The 21,655-nt window shown below is 28.4% G+C and overlaps 1 protein-coding gene across 2 annotated transcripts; it reads right to left on the bottom strand.

Annotated features, from left to right (window-relative positions):
- Positions 1-269: 269 nt before the first annotated feature.
- LOC112686937 (integrin beta-PS) lies at positions 270-19,385 on the bottom strand. 2 transcript variants are annotated; one of them, XM_025559436.1, is made up of 15 exons: positions 18,992-19,385; positions 6,468-6,653; positions 5,984-6,254; positions 5,661-5,889; positions 5,485-5,569; positions 3,041-3,211; positions 2,871-2,969; positions 2,630-2,794; positions 2,257-2,547; positions 1,955-2,197; positions 1,612-1,887; positions 1,313-1,442; positions 1,101-1,247; positions 897-1,036; positions 270-649 (listed from the first exon to the last, which is right to left on the bottom strand). In XM_025559436.1, exons 2-15 carry the CDS (start codon positions 6,633-6,635, stop codon positions 581-583), a joined length of 2,484 nt encoding a protein of 827 aa, XP_025415221.1. In that variant the 5' UTR covers positions 6,636-6,653; positions 18,992-19,385; the 3' UTR covers positions 270-580. The 2 variants fall into 2 exon arrangements, with proteins under 2 accessions (XP_025415221.1, XP_025415219.1); XM_025559434.1 differs by lacking the exon at positions 5,485-5,569 and adding an exon at positions 3,554-3,641 and having other exon boundaries at positions 271-649.
- Positions 19,386-21,655: the final 2,270 nt, after the last annotated feature.

Raw genomic sequence — 21,655 nt, 5'->3', positions numbered from 1 at the left:
TTTATTACAGACTAAAATTTGATGTTCAGTATTTATTATAGAATATTTATTCTTTTTTTTTATTCAAATTGACTGGTGGTTTTAGTGATGGAAGACTAGATAAAATTAATTAACATGTATATTTCTCAATTAAGCTCGATTTTAAATTTAGAGATCTGTTGTTTAATTTAAAAATAGAATAGAAAAAAAACGTATACATCAAATATTAAAATAAAATATTAACAAAATAGAAAAAAATATACAGAAAAGGAAATAAAATATATTTAACAAAAATAAATATTAGGTAGTTTCTAAGTTACATATTTAAGTTATAATTGTTTTATTTTTTTATTTTGCTTATAATTAAGTATTGGGAAATTAAACGTTGATGTATCTTTAGATACAATTGAACCAGAATCTACAGAAATTCTGTTAATGAGTTTTAACCCAAATATTTAAAATAAACCTGTGTTAATTATGATATACACAACTATGGCACGTGTTCTAAACTCTAACAAAAGCTCTATTATCAATTGAGAGGAACACTCTTTGTGTTTAAGATTTTGTTAGTATAAAACTTAGTTTTCGACACATTTGGAGCTCAAGATCTGCCCATGTATGTGGGATTTTTGAATGTTGATGTAGCTTGTCTATAGATCGGATTTTCTGCCTAAAAAAAGTAGAAAATATAATTAGATATTTTAATGATTTATTTGAGGGAAAAAAATGTTTGAAAATAAAAAATTAAAATATTATTTGTATTGCAAATATATGACAAAAAGCTGACAAGATATAAAAACTAGATAAATGTTTTTTTTTTTTTTTTTTTTGTCAACAAAATAGAAGAAATAACTGAACTGAATAATAAATTTTAATACATTTCCTTGTCATATTTAAACTTGAAATAATTGACTTACTGTATCCCATTTAGCAATCATACGTTCTTTTTCAAATTTCGCAAACTCTCGTCTATCATTAATTGTTGTAAGTAGTTTCCATAGTAACAAAAGGGCCATTCCAATCAAAACAATTGCACCTATTACACCCAATATTATACCTGAAATATGACATGACAATGAACCAACAATGTACACAATAAAATTTAAATATGTAATCTATACCCATGAAGTAAACTTGAGGAGGACATTCACGTTCTTCCTGTGCTCGAATTATAATCTTTCCACTTTGATCATATGAGTACACATATGCAAAACGACAATCTTCGGTGTCATAGTATGAACACATATTTTCATCTTTGTCTTCATTAGCTAATAAAATATTAATATAATCATATATTTTGTTACAACAACTTATTATATGTATTGTATAATACCTTCAGCAACAGGAACAATAATTGGTTTAATTGTACATGTTTTCTCACATTCTTCAGGGGAAAGAGGCCCAGTTTTATACACAAGACACTGTATACAATCCTTAAATTCTAGACATCTTCCTGGACAAGTCTAAAAAACCCAGTAACAATAATATTAAAAATAAAAAATTTAATTTGTTTGGTTATCCCATTATTTATAGTTTTTAATTATTTATCAGTGTCTGCTTAATCAAATAGCATAACATTAAAAAAAAAAAAATTTATCTAGTACAAAAAAAAAAAAATTGGATATAACTTACTGGACATTTTTGACAATATGTTCCGGAATATCTTATCCCATTTTCTTCAAAGCATTTACATTGACCACATTCACAAATTCCACGACCAGAACAAATCTCACTACTACCATCCATAATACATGTTTCATTTATAGCATGACAATCACAAGATGCACCTATCCATTCTGGGTTGCACTCGCATTTACCACAATCACACTTGCCATGGCCGCCACATAAAGCACCACCAGATCGGTCACAAGAGAAATTATCGCATTCACAATATTGACCATATACCCTCTGAAAACATGTTTTATTTGGTTATGTCAGCAAAAATAATATTATAATATTCATTAGATAATTTTACTTCTTCTGGGTTAGTTCTGGAATGGCAGTCGCATTGACCACAGTTACACTCTCCACGACCTGAGCAATTTATTTCTGTTTCATTGTTTGCACGACAACTAGATCCCTTATTTGTGTCATTACCGTGACGATTATTATTAGCATCACATTCACATGTACGGCCAAAGTGCATAGGATCACATTCACAAATACCACATTTTATTGTACCAGCTCCATGGCAATCTGGAGATTTCTCAAGATATCCCTGAAATGAATTTATAATCATTCATTTGTCATAGCTGATATTCATAATTTATCACTTACAGGATGTCCAACATTTTCACATGGGCAATCACAATGCATATCCAATGCTACAGTTAATGATTCGTCTATACCAACAGGATAAATTTGGAATATTTGATGCCAATCTTTACGATTTGGTGGACATGATGTCACTTCGATTTCAGCTTGAAAATTAACTACGGTGCCAACTTTAAGACCATCGCATTTATTAGTTTGTTTTAATGGACCATTCTTATCAAGACAATTAGACCAATATGTGACTTTTATAGAACTAGTTGCATTATCTTTCATTTCAACAGAAGATGAAATTTTCTGTAACACAAACCACACATTTATTTTATTCCAATGATTAAAATAATAATAATAATAAATTATAAAATATATTATTTCTTACACTATATTGGTCTTTCACTAAATCAACTACATTTTCTGAATTTTCGGAAAGAATACCAGCAGAAGCTCCTTCAATATGTTGCTTTAAACGTTCATAAACATGTATTTGCTCAGCAGTTACAGCAAAAATCATATTAATTGAATTTTGTTTAACTTTTAAATTAATCTAACAATATCGAAATAATAAATAATGTTAGGTATTACATAATGATAAAAACTAATTTGTTGTTAACAATATCTACCTGGGATATTGATGGATAGTCTTGTAAAGTTGAATGAGTATAATTACCATCATTGTCCAAATGGCAACGACCATCATTTGGCTTTATAATACCACCAAGCTAAAATTGCACATAGTATTCATACTTCAAATAAATTAAATTTTGATATTTTTATTAACAGAGAACCATACCTTTCCATCGCCAGCATAATGAAATCCAGCGTCTGTTGAAAACAGCAATAACCGCCTAGCGCGTTCTCTCCAACCAATTTCATCTCTGCATACAATAGCTTGCATAATAGCATCAAAACCACCTTCAGGTGCATCTAAATTACCTGATACTTGTGCTCTTTGGACTTTAACCTTAAATTTTTTTACTGAATAAATAAGTATCTTAAATGAAATATATGTAATGTATATACATTTATTTACAAAGTTAATTCATATAATTAATTCAATTAACCATGCAAAATATACATATAAATAAGCTGTAAGTCAAGTCATATTCTGAAGTAAAATAATTTAATTAAAGAAATGTTAGTTAAACGAAAATTTTACTAACATATTTAAATAAAATGTATGTTTAAAAGAAATGCACAATTTTAGAAAATTAGTATTGAAAACAAGTACCAAATTAGTAATAACATTAAAACATTAATATACTGTCAATTGGAATTTTTAATCATTCTGAATAGTTGGACTTACGGCAAATTTATGAGTGTCTGGACTAAGAGTCATGACATTTCGGAATCCGTACGGAGAAGCTTCACAACGAGGACATGGCTTCTCCAAGCTGGATATTGTACAGGCACACAAAAAATTATTACAAAATAAGTTTTGTAATAATAAAACAATAATTAAATACAACTTAGCATGCATTAAATAAATTACACATGAATATAATAATTTATTGCTAAATTAAGCATAATGGAATGCATACTATGACAATAAGTCATAATATACCACGAAGCATTTTATCAATATAATACATATTTAAAGACAATTCAAACATAAATAATGTAAAGCAAGGCTACATATTATATAGTTGAGCATCAGAGATGAGACAGGGGTGCAAAATTAACAGGCACAGGCATTTTTTTACTTTTATTATAAATTGTGTTGAAATTAAGTTAATTTTTTTTTTTTTTTTATTATAGTTTCAGATCTAAAATAAAAAAGTAAAATGAATGATGAATGATGAATTCATTATTATTTTCTCTAATATGTACACAGAAAACATAAAATTTTAAATGTATAAAGGGTAAACAATACTTTATATAAAATTGTATTTAAACAATTTTATTTAAAATACTAAGTGAAACAACAGTAATGATGTACAATATTAAAAAGTTATTTCATGTAGTAGTTGGTACTTTGAGAAAAATATTTACTATTCAAATTACTTAAGTGTTACAACACTTTAGAAATATGAAAAAACCATGCATTAAATTGGTTATTCTTTTCAATTTCCAATACCCAAAAAATATTATACAACTATTCATACTTTCTCTTTTCATGATTTAAGAAAAATTTTATGATAGTTTTATTATTTATTTAAGTTGAATTGATTATTTTTGTCAACTTTTTCATTAATTTATTATGACATTAGTAAATTAATAATTAATTTAGTTTAAAATTTTAACATAACTGGTTAATGAATGATGTTATTATTTTAAATATTGGAACAAAATTATTTTTTCTGTAAATTTGTATAATTTATAATGGGCAGGGCCGTTCCAAAGAGGGATCTTGGGTAGGTATTTCACCCCACCCCAATGAAAACACCAGTTGGCAGTCGGACTTGTTTCATTATAGTCTAGAAGGACCTAATTTTACTTATGGAAAACAAATAATACATATTTCGTAATACAGTGTATACACAAATAAAATTTATATAATTACTTATTATATAAAATAAAATATTATATATATATATAAATAATTAAATTGTCAATTTTAAGAACGTACGACACTGACACATATATTAAACATTATACGTATGTTAAAAAGTAAAAATACGACTACATATAGTTAATTATAGTACATAAATTGAGTAAAAAAATTGTAGTCGGCATTTTTCATATTATTTACCCTCCCTTGATTTTCATCTTCGGGACGGCCTTCATAATGGGTACATTTATAATTTTTGTTATAAAGACAAGAATTGTAATATAAGATAAACAAACTGCCGACATAACATATTATTATTAATATTTATTTTTTTTTCATCAAACAGACTTTGACTAATTTTTTTCTTTTGTAAAACTTAAAATATCAATTGTACACCACTAAATATTATATTCTAGGATAATTTTTTGTATTCCATCATATTTTTTTCCCTTAAAAATTTAAACAAATTAGTCTACAAGCCCATCCCAACTACAGTTCCACAAATTGTTTAAATACTTATAAATTGAATAAAATATTATCACTAAAACATGGATAATAATAATAAACACAATTTAATTTTTAGAAGATGAAAATAAAATGTATTTTTCTACGTAGTATACATTTACGAAAGCAAGTAACTGTGATTGATAAACTTAAGATGTTTCAAGGTATTCACAAAACATTGATATATTATAAATATATTGATAGATGTTTTATACAGAATTCATTATGTACCAACAACTTACTGAGAACATACTAGTGTTTGAATTCAATGATAACTGATTACGATAACCATATGTAAGGGCACAAGATTCACATGGAGCACCATTACTAACCCAATAAAAATCACGCAAAATACATTTTATACTGATACAATCACATCTATATTTTTATTAAAACTATAATAAAGTACTAAACATACTTTTTTGGCACTGTATTTACATATGGCATGACAACTTTGTCAACAAAGCTACCAAATCCAAGTCTGAAGTTAGAAGTAATATTCTGCATGCTTTCAGCTAATAAATTTCCGAGTTTAGATAGTTTTTCTTTATCATCCTCCATTGAATTAGACAAGTCCATCAAATAATATAAATCTACAGGATAATCTTCAGCTTGGGCATAATTTAAAGATATTCTATAAGCTTCATCTAAAAAAAATGTAAAACATTTAAAAATGGATTAAGTATATAATTAAATATATTAAATATAATCAATTATAACTAATGACAAATAACATCTTACTTATTCTAAGCTTGAGAGACACTTTTTGTGGAGAGATTTGAACAGCTTCATGTGCTAAAGTTGATGCAGATCCGCTAAAAGCTGAAGAACTACTAGAACTACTAGAGCTACTAGAGATTCTAGAACTACTTAAAGATTTACTGGCTTTTTGAAGTTTTCGCGATTCTATAATACTGTATACATTATCAGGGTTGTTGATAAATTTTTCTTCACATTGTGATAGAACATTCGTGTTGATATTAGGTTGGAAACATCGTTTTCCATCAAATGCCTTAATAAAAAATAAAAAATAATTAGAACAATAAAAATAAAAAATAAATTAAAATACAATATTTTAATTTAAGAAGCATTTGACGTTTGAAAAAATCATAAAAAAACGTCAGCGATAAGGTCATGAGCAATTGTTAATAAAATAATGACCAGAACGTGAAATAACAATGAAAAAATATCAATGACTAATGATTTTATTTTATACTGAACGTACTGGTTGTGCACACCAAGCGCACGTCGGAGTTTGTATACATTCGTGACAGGTTTGTTTTAGAACACAGGGATTTTGTATGATTAATTTTTGTGGTATTTCCTCTCCGTGACAAAAGCCAAGCGTCAGCAAGGCTATCGTCAATATCTTCATAATTAATGTTTTGTTCATTTCGGCTTCAGTTATAATCTGTAAAAGAATTTAAGACTATTAATATAAATATAAAAACGATTATTTTACAGTCAACATTTGACATTTAATATCTTATATAAAATTGCATAAATCATCAAAAATACTAAATTTATCTAAAATATTTTGAAAACAATATTGCAATTTCATTAATAATCATGGTTTTAAATATAATAATATTTAAAAGAGCTGTGTTATACTTTGGCTATAGTCAGTTAATAGATACAAATAATATAATATTTTGCAATTGGAAAAAAGAAAAAACGAGTGACTAAACAATCACTAAACAAATTGTAAATTATTATTAATTTATATTTTATAAAACAATTTAATTATACATAAGATTATTTCCGATAATAAAGTAATAAAAATTAGTACAAAAAAAAAAGAAAAGGTGGAATTAATATACTGAAAAAAAATGACAATTCAAAATTCAAAGTTATAATAATAATAAATAATAATAGGAATAAATAATAATTATAGGAATTAATTCACGAATCATAATTAGAGTATATTTAATAGATGTACAAAACATACATTTAAAATAAAGGTATCCAAAAAACGCTAGACATTCAGCGTTAATATGAAAATAGTTGATTGACTTAGAAAAACGCATCCGTTAAAAACATACCGGATGATAACAGTTTCAAGTAAATACAATGCAATCACACCATGTTACAAACGAACGAGAGCCAAATATGGAAACGTCACACGTATGCACACGCGTCATTCTAAAAACATAGAAATTATGATATTTCCTTTCTGCGTCATACCGCTTCAAATCGTTCAAGGATATAATTCGCTACCGAACATAGATAATGTAATTTAAATGGTACAATATTAATATAAACCAAACAAAATTATTCGAATTTATAATCAAACAAGAGGCATATTGAACACTCCTAACAAAAAACTTCAACAACTAAAAAAGAAAAGAAACATAAAATAAACTATTCCATGTAAAACCAAGTAATTCGTATATTATGAATATAATGTATATAATCATAATATTCGAGTTACTTGGTTTTACATGGAGTTATTTATTTTATGTGTCTTTTCTTTTTTAGAAAATTAAAAAAATTTTGTGTGAAAAAAAAACTTTGAGACGTTAACCCAGTGCAAAAACAGAACAATTACAATTCATTACATTGTTGGTACCATAGGCCTGCTGTTGAAATGTACATCCGAAACTATAATTGCACACTGATAAAAATTTTACAGCACAGCTGCTGTTGTTTAATAATCGAAATTAATATTTTTAAATTTTTTTCTCGTGCACATTTTGGGTTTTCGGTCTCCATCCAAAGAATGCGAACATACCAGATAGTGGTACGTCTTTTGGCCTACATGGCTCATTAACGTCGTCCGACGACTATACGTCCCCCCGGTCGCCACTCCCTCTATACTCTGCCCACCGCGCTGTGCGCGATTACCGTTTACGGCCATATGTCGTGGGTTCGCATTGCAAACCCGATCGGTCGAACCGAAAAAAGTCGCGATTGTTCCGACAAAGGTCGCAGTCGACAGCAAACGCCGAACGTACGTCACAGCCAAACCCTCAGCCCTGTTTACAGCCGTCAACGGTCGAATAATGTAAACATGTGCCATTAATAATAATCAGGCGATGGCACGGTGCGGGGAAGGCGCACTCGCGGTGAAAGGAAGCGACAAGGTGGCAGCGGTGTATAATAAAACCGTTTTACGCTGTACGACGGATCGCACGTGGGTGCGCTGAGAAAACCAGTCATTCCCACACGACTGCTATGTGCGTGCTACAGTTGTGTTATCCGTTGTCGAGTGAGTTGGTTTTACAATACCCCCTTCTCCGCCACCGTAATGGAAACATAATATAAACATATTGTTACAAACACTTTTGGTTTTCTTTCTCTCTTTTAATATCTATGTATGAATCCATTCGCCCTCGCTGTATACAATAACGCCATTGGCTCGAGAACGCGCCGCGTTGGCGATTTTCCTCGTCTGTTGACCGATTTCTGGGCAGGCACGCGCGCGTTCATCAATGAAATCATCGGATAAAAATACACGAACATCCCCACTATTGTTGTCTGATCGCGTCAACCATACGAGAGTATGGAATGAAATGAAATAATTAGAAAAATTGTTTTTTCTCTATTCATCTTTAAAGGTCGTATAGCGGCGACGAAGTGTAAACTATTTTTTACCTCCACTCGTCGTTGTCAACAAAGTAGAGAATGAGAAAAAAAACCAGACGAATAGCTGCAGCCTTATAAGGCTCTGATGGACAGTTATCCGGTGTGTAAAAGTGCGTGCATGTGTGAGTACGCACACGCATATGTTTGTTACGGTTATATGATATTATATTTTTAAAACAAACACTCAACACTGAAAACCGATAAACCACACGAAAAACTGTTTAAGTAGATCGTTTTTTAACAAATTCAAGAAACCAACACTTGATCCGTTTAACTGTGCTGTTTATCTGTGAAATTAACTGAGTAAAAATTGTACAGTTTAATTTGAACTGAAGGTGTGTAGACTAGAACAGTTTTTCTCTAGATTATGTTCACAATTTTCTCATGTTCTTCATGTGGTTTAGTCACAGTCTACTGTGCGTTTGTTTTAACATACAACAATGAACGATAAAAAAAAAGGCAGTATTGTGTTGTGTAATTATAGCAGTGCTGTTCGAAGAAGATAAACGGAAGAGAAGGCTCCGGAACGCTAGAGCAAAGTCTGATTCCTACTCCAAACAAGTGTTTTGCCCAGCGTTTGTCATCTGCTGAATGAAGGGCATTATATAACCCACAATTCGGGTAGATTTCTGTACGCGTCAATAAAATGCAATTGTTCTTTTTTTTCGCCATGGCGGTGGCAACAGTTAATTAGTAGTAAAGTAATAACAGAATATAAATAATACCAAAAACAGCTGACATACGTGGCTAGAAACGATTAGACAAGACTGTGCAAACTATTCAATCGACTGAGCTAACTATGCCATTTATCAGTGCAAAGTAGAGTTAGTCACGCAGACCAAAAGCCTATGTAAAAATTTTTCAGAACGGCACAATTAAACTGATAGTGTGTGGGTCCCTTTACGACTTATTAATCGTTGGTATCGACGACATAAATATGTAGTCTGTGGTTATGCGATAACACGAATCAACGGTCACATGGGGGCGCCATATCATTACACGAGCCATTACTTGGTGGCGGTGTCTATACTTTTACTCCAATAATAGATGTATTTATTTAGAGCGCACACGCGATTTTTATATAAATCGGAAGCCATTACAGACGACGCAGGTTATTAGGCTAATGGTTCATCTGGAATTCTTTTTTCGTACATATTCTGGTAATCTGCCAGATTTTCCGTCAAATGACGTATCTATGTTATGTATTAATATAGCATATTGTTTATATTAAATTTACTTAATTGTGTTAAAAAAATGGTGACTAATATTAATTTTAACCCTTCGTTAGTCACCACGGGGTATTTTAATACCCCAGACAAGTTAAAAACGTTTATTCTTATAGAGGTAAGAACTTATGCACCACCACCGCCGTGATATCATTTTTGATTAGTTTATTAATATGATAGCATGATTTTTATCATTATCATTGCAGTATCAAATGATAAACAGTAATTCAAAGTGGAGTCTGGAAATATTTTACCTCGGTGACTACTTTAGTTTTAGATCATTTGAAAATAAATTTATAAAAAAATTCCAATTTTTACAGAATTATTAAGTTTTTTAAAAAAGAGTTTCTTTTGAGAATAAATATTTTTATTTTAATTTTATTATAAAAGTATACTGAAAAGATAATTACATTATATTTGACCTATTTTCAATTATGATATTAGGTTTCCTATTTAACATAAATTAATAAGTAATAATAAAAATATGTTGTATATGTTATCCAAAATAATAATTTAAATAATAGATCACTATATTAATGTCACATAAAAAATAAAATAAAAAACTAGAAAAGTAATTAGCAATATTTAATTTTATAATTATATAGAATAAATGTTCATATTACCTTTGAAATATTTAAAAAAAAATCGCATTTAATTATTTAAATATTAATTATATCTATATGTAATACACATATTTAATAAAAAATAATAAAATTTATGAATTTATTAATTACAGAAATAAGTTTAATACATGGGGTATAATATTACCCCGGGTGATTAAAATTGTTCAGGTCAACAAGGTGACTAACGAAGGGTTAAGGAAATACTTCCACCATTCATGCGGCGAAAGAAAAATAACACACATATAAAAGTATAAGTTAAACGATTTATTATTTTATTTATTAGTATTGAAATATTAAATACATATTTCGCGAAGACAATTTTAATATTTTCATTTGGATATAAAATTATAAATATAAAAATAAGTGTTTATAATACGGAATGTTATGAGCATGAAAAATAGTAGGATTTTTCTCATTTTTTTAAATTCCATGAAATATAAAACGTTTACGATAATTTATGAATTTAAATACACCAGACATTAACAAATAAAAATATATAAAAATGTACTGTAAGCATGAAACCAATTATTTTGTTATGAAATAAAATAATATTATAATATTCATAAAATATTCAAATCAAATCAATATAGATATTATTTATGATTTATTATAAATTAGACAATGTATTTTATTAGATTACTTAACTAAATGAGGATACCCTGGAGGATATAATAGTTAGTAATAATTATAATTACTTTCAGTTTTCTTTTGAAATGTACATCCATTTTTAAATATAAATACGTTACGTTTTTATTTAATTACTTCAGTATAATTTATTCCCAAATACATACTTATAAATAAAAAAAATCGAGTGTTACATAATTAAAAATAATGACATAACATTTTATCAAGTTAGTAAGGTTAATTCAAATATATTATAATTTATAAGATACCGTGTTGTTACTTGACATTAAATTTGTATGACCTTAATAATATCTAGTAATGTACAACAATATTAAAAATATTCTGAAATATAACAAATAGTTCAACATATAGATGTTATTTTAAAGTCTAAATAAGTACATACCAATAATAAAATATTGAATTTCTGTTAGTATATAAATTTGTAATGTGTATGTACTCGTCACTTAGCTAGTTTAAAAATAGATTCGACCCACTTTATGGTAATATATTGGTATTGTATGAAAATCAATACATCTAAAATATTATTTATTTGATACCTATATTTTGTTGTAGTAAGGTTGCTACATTTTATTTGTCTTGTATAAATAAATATTTAAAAATTGAACCAAGAACATGAGTTTTCTTTTAAACAGCATAAAAACAAACTTTAAATTAAAACTTGATCATAAATTAAAATCTAAACAATTAAGTAATAATAATGACTGAATACATTTGTTGTTTTTATAGTTAAGAAAAATATGGATTCCACAGAAATAAATATATATTTTTTTTTATATTATTGTATAATTATTAAACTTTAATCAAATCAAAACATCTTAATAAATTTAAAAAAATTTAAAAAAATGTATTTAATTTATAATACATTTTTCATAATTAAACGTATTTAATATGTATGCGTTTAAATTAAAAAGACTTACTATTGTGTTATATTATATAACATCTATCTTCAATCTATCTATCTACAATTTAAAATAAAAGCACATTTTTCTCTTAAATTATAATATTTTAAACATGGATTTTAAATATGAAATCTTTGTTATATGAGCAGTAAAGTTAACACTTTTAAATACAAGAGTGTTGATGCCGTAGCCTCTGATTGGTGGTTAAGAGAATAATGTATATCTCCTACCAATTGATACAATACAAAATCATGCAATTTTCTGATTTTTATAGTCATAATTGTTTCGGGATAACTTTTTCCCATTGACATGATATTACAGTTATACATTTAATAATTATCCTAGTCGTTTTTAAATATACACCAAGCTTTTAATATAAACATTAATTCATCATAATTGATTCCTAATTATTTACTATTTTTATTTTATAAATAATTTTTTCTAACAGCATATTAATGGTTTAGACTTATAAGAAGCCCCACATATTTTTTCAATGCACTGCACAATATGTTTAATGTGTGTATATCAGTGGCGTATCTAGGATTTTTTTCTAGGTGATATAACAATAACTATTTTGTACATTTGGAGCCAAGGGGACAAATATCTTCTAGGAGGATCTTGTTATCATACTTTTCCAGTTTCCGTAAAGTGCACTTTTATATAACATGATTTTATTAAAAACAATATCAACATTAATAATATTATACATTTATTTTCATAATAAGTATAAGTTAGATCACAAAATAATGTCAAAATTCTGTTCAGCGATCGGTTAATTTTAAACGAAACACGAAAGGACTCAGAGCAAATGTGAACACTGAACACATGGTTTACGCACTATCGCTAATATAGTATAAATTAAATCACAGATATAATTGATTAATATATATATATAAATTAATCATGAACATTAGGATATTAAACTATAATAATAATAATAATAATAATAATAATAATAATTCATCGTAATTATCTTATGTTCACGATTTTCTTGAAACTAATAATAATTATATTGTCTACAACTGTCTATGTCTATTATTAACTTCTATTGATAACGGACTGATGGAATACTAAGAAATACTAAGAATCCATTACGGACTTAAGGCTCAAGCATTTAAAAGAAAAATAAGAAAAGTGAAATGAATAAAAAAAAAAGGTACTGGGGGGGGTGATATATCACTCAGATCACCCCTCGTAAATACGCCACTGATGTATATTATTCAACTTACACGTTTATGTACATTATAATCATAATTATTTTAATTGAGATAAATACATTTACAATGTGTATTTAATATTTATAAAGTGGTTCATAAAAAGAAAAAAATCAAGATAAAATGTTAAATAAACATAGTTTACACATATACATACATAATTTCTTTGAAACATAAGCTAGATGATTTCACTAACAAGTGGCTAATGCTTTTAATTAGACTGGAGCAAATGTCTACATCGTCATCTCTCAAATTATGCCAATATAATAATATGCAGTCAACAGAGCACATAGCTTAAAGTTAGAAATCCATATCAGAACAGCTCTCTAAATTATATTATATAATTATATAATAATTAATTCTTAGGAAGAAGTTAAATAACAAATATTAATAATTTATTTAGATAGCAAATAGATAGGTTACAGCCACTAGTAAATAATTTATGAGTTTTGGTGGATGGGTAAACTACTATTTTCATTTAAATTCAAAAATTTTATTGCGACACACAAAAAAATTTGTTTATGAATGATCCTTGAATACATAATTTTATATCTTTTATGGATTTACAAATGATTAATTTCAAACAAAACTTGTGAGTACATTAATAAATTTATAATACTTAAATTAACCTATACTACCAAAATAAGATAAATAATATAGAGCAGGAGTGGCAAACAAGTCAATATGAGTTAAAATTGACCGCGACTACTCCCTTTTATTATATTTTTGTAAATTTTTATACTCTTTTTTTTCAACCCACAAATATAAAAATTAGATTAATAACAATTAATTAATAAAGGAAATATATATGAAACATATAAGATAATATAAAACTAAACAGCGGGGAAGACAAATGAGAGGAAGTATCATAGAGGTGGAGAAGGCCTAGATGATGCAGTGTATGATACCAGCCCAACATCCACTGTGGTAGCTGGTTCACCATTTATGTGTTCATGTCTAACCAACACAGGTAATGTCAACGTTGTAGAGACATCACTGATGCCGTCCTGGATTAAATCTGTGTTTAGGTATGAAAGATAGGTATAAATAATAGCCACGTGGAATGTTGGAACGTTAACAAGCAGAAGTAGTGAATTAGTGGAAGTATTGAAGAGGAGGAAACTTAATATTTGTTGCGTTCAGGAAACTAAATGGAAAGGAAAGAAAGTAAAAGAAATAGGAGAGGGTTATAAAATAATATATTCAGAACTAGTACTAGGAATGGGGTTGAAATAATATTGAATGAGGAGATGAAAAGTAAGGTAATCAATGTAGAAAGAAAAAATGATAGAATTATTACGGTAAAATTTATATGTGAGGAAAAAGTATTAAACGTAATAAATATGTATGTGTCACAAATAAGATGTGAAGAAAAGGAAAATTTTTGTTGAGAGATGGATGAAGTGATGCAAAAAATACCAGAAAATAAAGATACTGTTATTAGTCTTCATATGAATGAACATGTAGGTAGTGAGAGAGTAGAGTATGAAAAAGTGCATAGAAGATAAGAATTTGGCAAGAGGAATTAGGTCAAAGAAAAAGCTTTGGATGAGCTTGCAATAATCAACTCATATTGCAGGAAACGAGAATAGCATCATATAACATATAAGAGTAGAAGAAATAGATTGCTGATTGATTATTTTATGTGGAAGAAATAGATAGCTGATTAATTATTTTATGCGGAAGAGAGACAGTAGAAAAAGAGTAAAATATTGTAAAATGATTCCAGGAGAGATTGTAATAATACAACTTAGGTTGATGATAATGGAGGTATAGTGTAGTGGAAAGAAGGCGAATATAATAAGTAAAAAAAGTGGAAAGGAATTGAGAATTAGGTGATGCTAATTAATAAGAAACAAAGAAAATTAGTTTATTAAGAACGTAAAAGAAGAAGCTGTATGGAATGCTCAGGAAAATATAAATGAAATTTGGAAAAGAATGGTAACTTGTGTTAAGAATATAGTTGTTGATAAAACCAATAGTATGCCAGAAATAAGAAAATCTGGTGGTGGGATGAGTAGATTCAGAGAATAGTAGCAATTAGAAAAAGCAATTTAAGTTGTGGAAGAAAAGATTAAAGAGAAGAGAATAAAAAGTGAAACATCAACATCAAAATCAGTTTAGTTTTATGCCAGGAAAATTGACAATGAAGCCATAATTTTGTGTTAGACAACTAGCAAAACTTATGCATGTTTATAGATTTAGAAAAGGCATATGACAGAGTTCTCGAAAGAAGAAGAAGAATATGACAAAGTACCAAGAGAAATTTTAAAGTGTGCATTAATGAGAAAGGAGGTCCCAAAAATATATATAAATTTGATTCAAGATAAGTATAAAGGCTCGAGAATTTGTGTAGAGTTTGTATGAAGAAACAGAAGATTTTAACATAAGGGTTGATATGTATCAAGGATTAGCTTTTAGCCTTTATTTGTTCTCTGTGGTAATGGATAAAGTTACAAAAGACACACAGCGATAGGTACCATGGTGTATGATGTTTGCTGATTATATAGTTTTGGTAGGAAAAAATCTGGAAGAAGTTAATAATAGGTTGGATGAGTAGAGGTTAGCCCTTGAAGGAAAGTGATTGAAAATTAGTGAAAATAAAACAGAGTATATATCAGGGGTCACTAAACTTTTCAAACAAGTGAGCTACATTTTACATTTAAGTACCTGGTGATCAATATCCATGAGAATTTAGGTTTTTAGGAAGAGATTTGTTTGATGAGCAAAAAAAAAAAAGAAAAAGGTCTAAGCTCCAAAGAAAAATTATTTATAGTTTTTTCATGATAATTATAATCTAATGTTCCCGTTATCCGATTGAACTGCGATTGCGATCAACCGATAGCAGTAAACTTTTACAACGATCGACCTATATTCCTAGAAAGATCGACTAGTCGATCGCGATCGACTGGTTGGCGACTCCTGGTGTATATAGTATGACTTTGGAGGAAGATACCAAGAAGTTAAGGGTATGAGGAACCCAATGATAATAAGTGGTAAAGTGATAAGTGAAATCGAGAACTTTAAATATTTAGGATCATTTGTACAAAAGGACAGGATTTTGGCATGAATGTAAAACATAGGATTAAGTGTGGTTGAATAGTATGGAGAGAAATAATGGGTGCTTTATGAGATAAAAAAATTCCAATAAGGCTGATAAGTAAATTTTACAGAAGTGTAGTGAGACCAACTATGCTATAAGGTTCAGTGTTGGGTGGTTGACAGGAGAATAAAACAGAGTATGAATGTTGCAGAAATGTTTAGATGAATGAATGGAATGACAAGAGAAGATAGAATAAAGAATAAATATGTGAGAGGTAGTATTGGTATACCACCTATAGTAGACAAGATAAGGCAAAGGAGAAGAAAAAGATATTTTATTAACCAATGAGTAATAATATAAACTATAGAAATAAATATATAAATAGTATATAATAGTCTTGATAATCTGAACAAGATTGGGGAAAGAGGTCATTCAGATTACCAAAGGTTTAATAAAAACATCAATTTTATTGTAATTTAAGAAAAAAAATGTATTATAATTATATATATATATATGTGTGTATGTGTGTGTGTGTACAGCCAGTTAATATAATATTTATTACATAATATGAACCTTATTATTTAAAATATTTATTTAATATTATTATGATACATATACAATATGTATTAATATAGTGATACATTAATTATTAATCTCGTTTTGGATTACTGCGTCTTTCGGATTATCGAAACTACTGTATATATAAAATGTATTTAGGTATATTGTGAAAAAATACAATTTGCTATTCATTTATCAACATATTATTAAATAAAAATGCAAATCATAGCAAATTTATCGAGTTAAAATCAAGTATATATTACATATTATGATATAGAATTTCATACTTAACTTTTGTATATTCTTTAATATTTTTATTCAAAAAATGTATAAAATTTAAAAAAAATAATCTGTGGAATTATGGAGCACTTGAGATGAACCTAAAGACCACCAATTGGGATTCACTGATCTATATTATTGAGCTATTGTAATTATATAATACTTGTTTCTATGTTCAATATAATATATGATGATGATAAATGAGAAGATTTTAAAAATAACTATTACTAATAATTATTTTCAGACTTATTTTAATATTACAATAATATATTGAATTTTTTATAAAAAAATTGGTGCGTAGGGGATGTAGAAAATTAAGATGAGTGAAAGGATAGGACAAGGGTGACTGATCCCAAATAGTTTGAAGGTGAAGGAGAATACATTAAACTAAATACATCAATAATAAAACAATATAAAAAAATGAAGTTTTAATTTTATTAATATACAAATTTGAATGATGGGTTCTCATTGTTGGAGTTGGAAAGGTTAGTTAATTAATGAAAAAAGAACAAGTAAATATACAATGGTTGAGTGCCTCAAAATAAAAATTTAAACTTGAGGATAATATAACCAAACATACAACTTTGGATAATTAAGAAAAACAACATTGTTATGCTAACTAATAAGATTGGAAAAAGCTAGTATAATAAGCTAATCAATTACGTATGTATAGTTTATAGTTAAGTAAATATAAAATATTCAACTTCTGGACTGAGGTAAGTTCAAGAACTTGTAAGGTCTTGTAATGAATTTCACCACCATTAAGATATAAACTTAATTTTTATACTCATTTTACTATCCAAAATACTACATATTTAAAAATTACCTATTAAAAATATGTTACTGGATAATATGGGAACGGATAATTTTTAACAATACTGTAACTTGATAAGAAATATTATCATACTCTAAGAATGTTTATTAATAATTAACTTTTGAGTTATTGTACCTTTTTACATAATTGGTAACCAAAATATAGAAGTTAGGTTATAACAAAATAATAAGAGTAATAATATTACTATTAACAGATATCTTATACAATATATACCTATATATTTTTTAATGGAATACTTACATATTTTACCATTTAATTTATGGAAAAATAAAGGAATTAACAACAAAATAAAACCTCAGTAAAATACTCTCAATGAACCATAGGTTATTAACTATAGATATTCATGAGTAATATATATTTATACATTAATCTCTCAGTAAAAAAAAAAAATGCATTAAGTTGAAGGTGTTGGTAATGATAGATTGAGTACATGAACACAAAATCAAAGAGCACATTATAAATATACAAATAGAATGAGAAATATTTTTCTATTATATACAGAATTCATGTCTAACATTACAAGATCAAAAAAATATAATTCCTTTTATCACGGATATTATACATATTATACAATCAAACATATTTTAATGAGCAATATTTGAACGGGTAAATACACGAATATGTAGATGTATCCTATTGGTAAACAAATTGCTACAAAACACTAATGGCAAACAAAAACAATTGCACAACTGCTGCGATCGTGCACCGGTGTGGGACGATTTGCACACGGAAAACACACATACACAGATATCTTAAGGTAAAAAGAATATTTACTGTAAAAATTTAGCAAAACGTCATGACTAGGTTTGTACATAGCGTTTAGTCTGTAGTTTCGTACTCACACAAATTTAGTAGGTATAATACAAGCACAATGATGTCGGCAAAAGTCCGTTCCGGTACTCAAGCTGTAGCTGAACCCGTGGAAATTATTTTACAACGGCGACAATAGTGTCAGCTTCGTCCAGCACACATCACACCGTTTCCGACGGTGTTTTAACGTGCCGGTGACAGTTGCGAGGGTGTATATCCATCGGGTCAGGGACGATAAAATTGGGAAATTTCGACGAGGATAGGGGAAGAGATAAAAATTTACAATTCGTTTGAAAACACTTCACATTTTCCGCACTGCGACGACAACGAACGATTCAAACGGATCACTGTATACATACGACACGGCAACGACAAAACGTACGAACGGACGGAGGGTGACGAACTGCGACAGTGGTCGGGGAAAAAAATGCATTTCTAAACATGGACAGCCCAACCCACACCGGCCACCCGTTCCCCTGTCGTGGAACTGTCGTTCGGTGGTGGGGATCCCGATAATCGGTATACTCGACCAGAGAGGTTGTATACTTTGTCGCTGGGTCTGCAACGACTACATCCTCGACCGACTACATCTCCGACCCGCGTTCCATCGATCGATAGAGCTTACCCTATGGTTCCATCACAAGAAATCGTCATTTGTTTATAATTATCCAAGGGCCGCCGAGTATTTTTGAAGCCAGCCAGACGCGTATTAAAAATGTTATTACGGATGCTGATAATATATACTTAAATACCATTAAGCATAAAATATCAGAAAAATGTTTCCACTTATATTAACATATACACATTTCCAGGGGCGGAACTAGGAGGTGGAAGACGAAGATTCATCTCCGGGCGTAAAATGTTAGAGGGTGTAATTTTTGTAATTATTAACAACTAATTTGATATTTTTAAATTTGTTAAATTAGGTTAAAACTCATTAAGTATGTTTGTATATTAATTATTAGAAAAAAATTCTCGAGAAGAGTATTTGGTTATTGGTCTATGATAGGGCATAATTTTAACATTTTCCCCAGGCGTAAAAATTCCAAGTTCCACATCTACACATTGCATACACATAGGGTTGCTATACATTTATAAGGCGAAACAAACACATTATTGAATAATATACTTTGTATTACTTTAATTACTTTTAATAAATTTAGAGGACCATTAATGTTCGGAAATATAATAGGTATTCAAAAATATTTATATAAAATAAAATATATTAGGTTAACTATATATTTATATGTGTAAATTACATATTATGTTTTTATTATTTATTGTTAATCGATTACTATTAAAAATGTACTTTGAGATAAAATCGTCGAAAATAAAAATTAAACTATTCAACATTTCTTTTAAACGTCTAAGCCGGGACATATAGACATCCCAAAAACATTTTTCGGGACATAGGGACACGAAGTCCAAAACTGCTGACAATCCCGGTTTTTCGGGACGTACGGCAACCCTACAGACAAAGCATTTTATAACGAAACAAATAAATAAGTTGAAGACGCCTAGTTAACTGTTCTACTGTTGGCATGGGCATGCTCAATGGGGGGTGAGGGTTTAAACCCATCCAAGGGTACTTGACAAATATATAATATGTATTAACTACTTACATATAATTATAGTGATTATATTTCCCAATTTAAAAATTTTTTTTTATAACAATTTATTTATTTATCATTTTCTCCTTGTTAGTCTGTATTGGTGAACTATTATTATTCTAAGACCTTGGTAACTACTTACTAACTAATACGTACATTCATGAATCACAAAATATGACTCTCAAGTTGTAAATTTATTATATACCATATCACAGATTATTTTAATAATAATTATATAATTTATTCTTTATATAAATTTGTTTTTAAGTGTGTAATTATGTTTATATTTTGAGTTTTGAAATTGTTTGATTTACAATTAAAACGTTGTATAATAAAATGAATATTCCACTTTCAAATGAAGAAATCCTTGACGGGCTTATTAAAGAAACCTTGCAAACTTGACTTTATTTTATGATTTTATTTTTTATGCTACAAAAATTATGCTTTGTTCACTTATAATTTTTCATTTTAATTCATAATGTATATTGATTATAATATTGTATAAAAAAAAAGTTGAACCTCCCCCAATTCAAAATTCCTGGGCACGCCTCTGACTATTGGCAAACTTATTTAAATCAGTACCTAATGTATGTTACTGAAAATTTTTTATCAATATTCACTGATGCAAAATCGTAAAGATAATTTATTTGAAGTAGAATTTATTAGATAATCTTCATACTTCTCAAAGTCGAAAAACTATGTTCTGCTGATACTTTTGATACAGGAAGTACCTATGGCAAGATTTTTTAATTATTGTTGTATATTATGATACAAATCATTTTCACATTAAATTACAATATCTCTGGAGGCCGTTAGTATGTTTCTTTAATCATTATATTATATAACATATTAGAAACTAATAAATAACGATTCTTTCGATACGCGCTCAGACAACACAATTCAAATAATAATGACCAAACCCAAAAATATACTATTGACATACTAAGTAGGTCAAACCCTTAAAGGACCGGTCCAAGGTCCATTTCTAGAACAAGGACAAGAAACCCTTTTACGAGCTCTTGGGCATTGGCCGCCAGTAAGTGGATACCGCTTGTTGCCCATAAGCCGTCACAGTACGGACGTTCT

Source organism: Sipha flava, unplaced genomic scaffold, assembly GCF_003268045.1.
Source record: "Sipha flava isolate LNK unplaced genomic scaffold, YSA_version1 32_pilon_pilon, whole genome shotgun sequence".
Lineage (NCBI taxonomy): Eukaryota > Metazoa > Arthropoda > Insecta > Hemiptera > Aphididae > Sipha > Sipha flava.
Note: the sequence above shows the minus strand (reverse complement) of the source record. Positions and strands in the feature narration are given on the sequence as shown.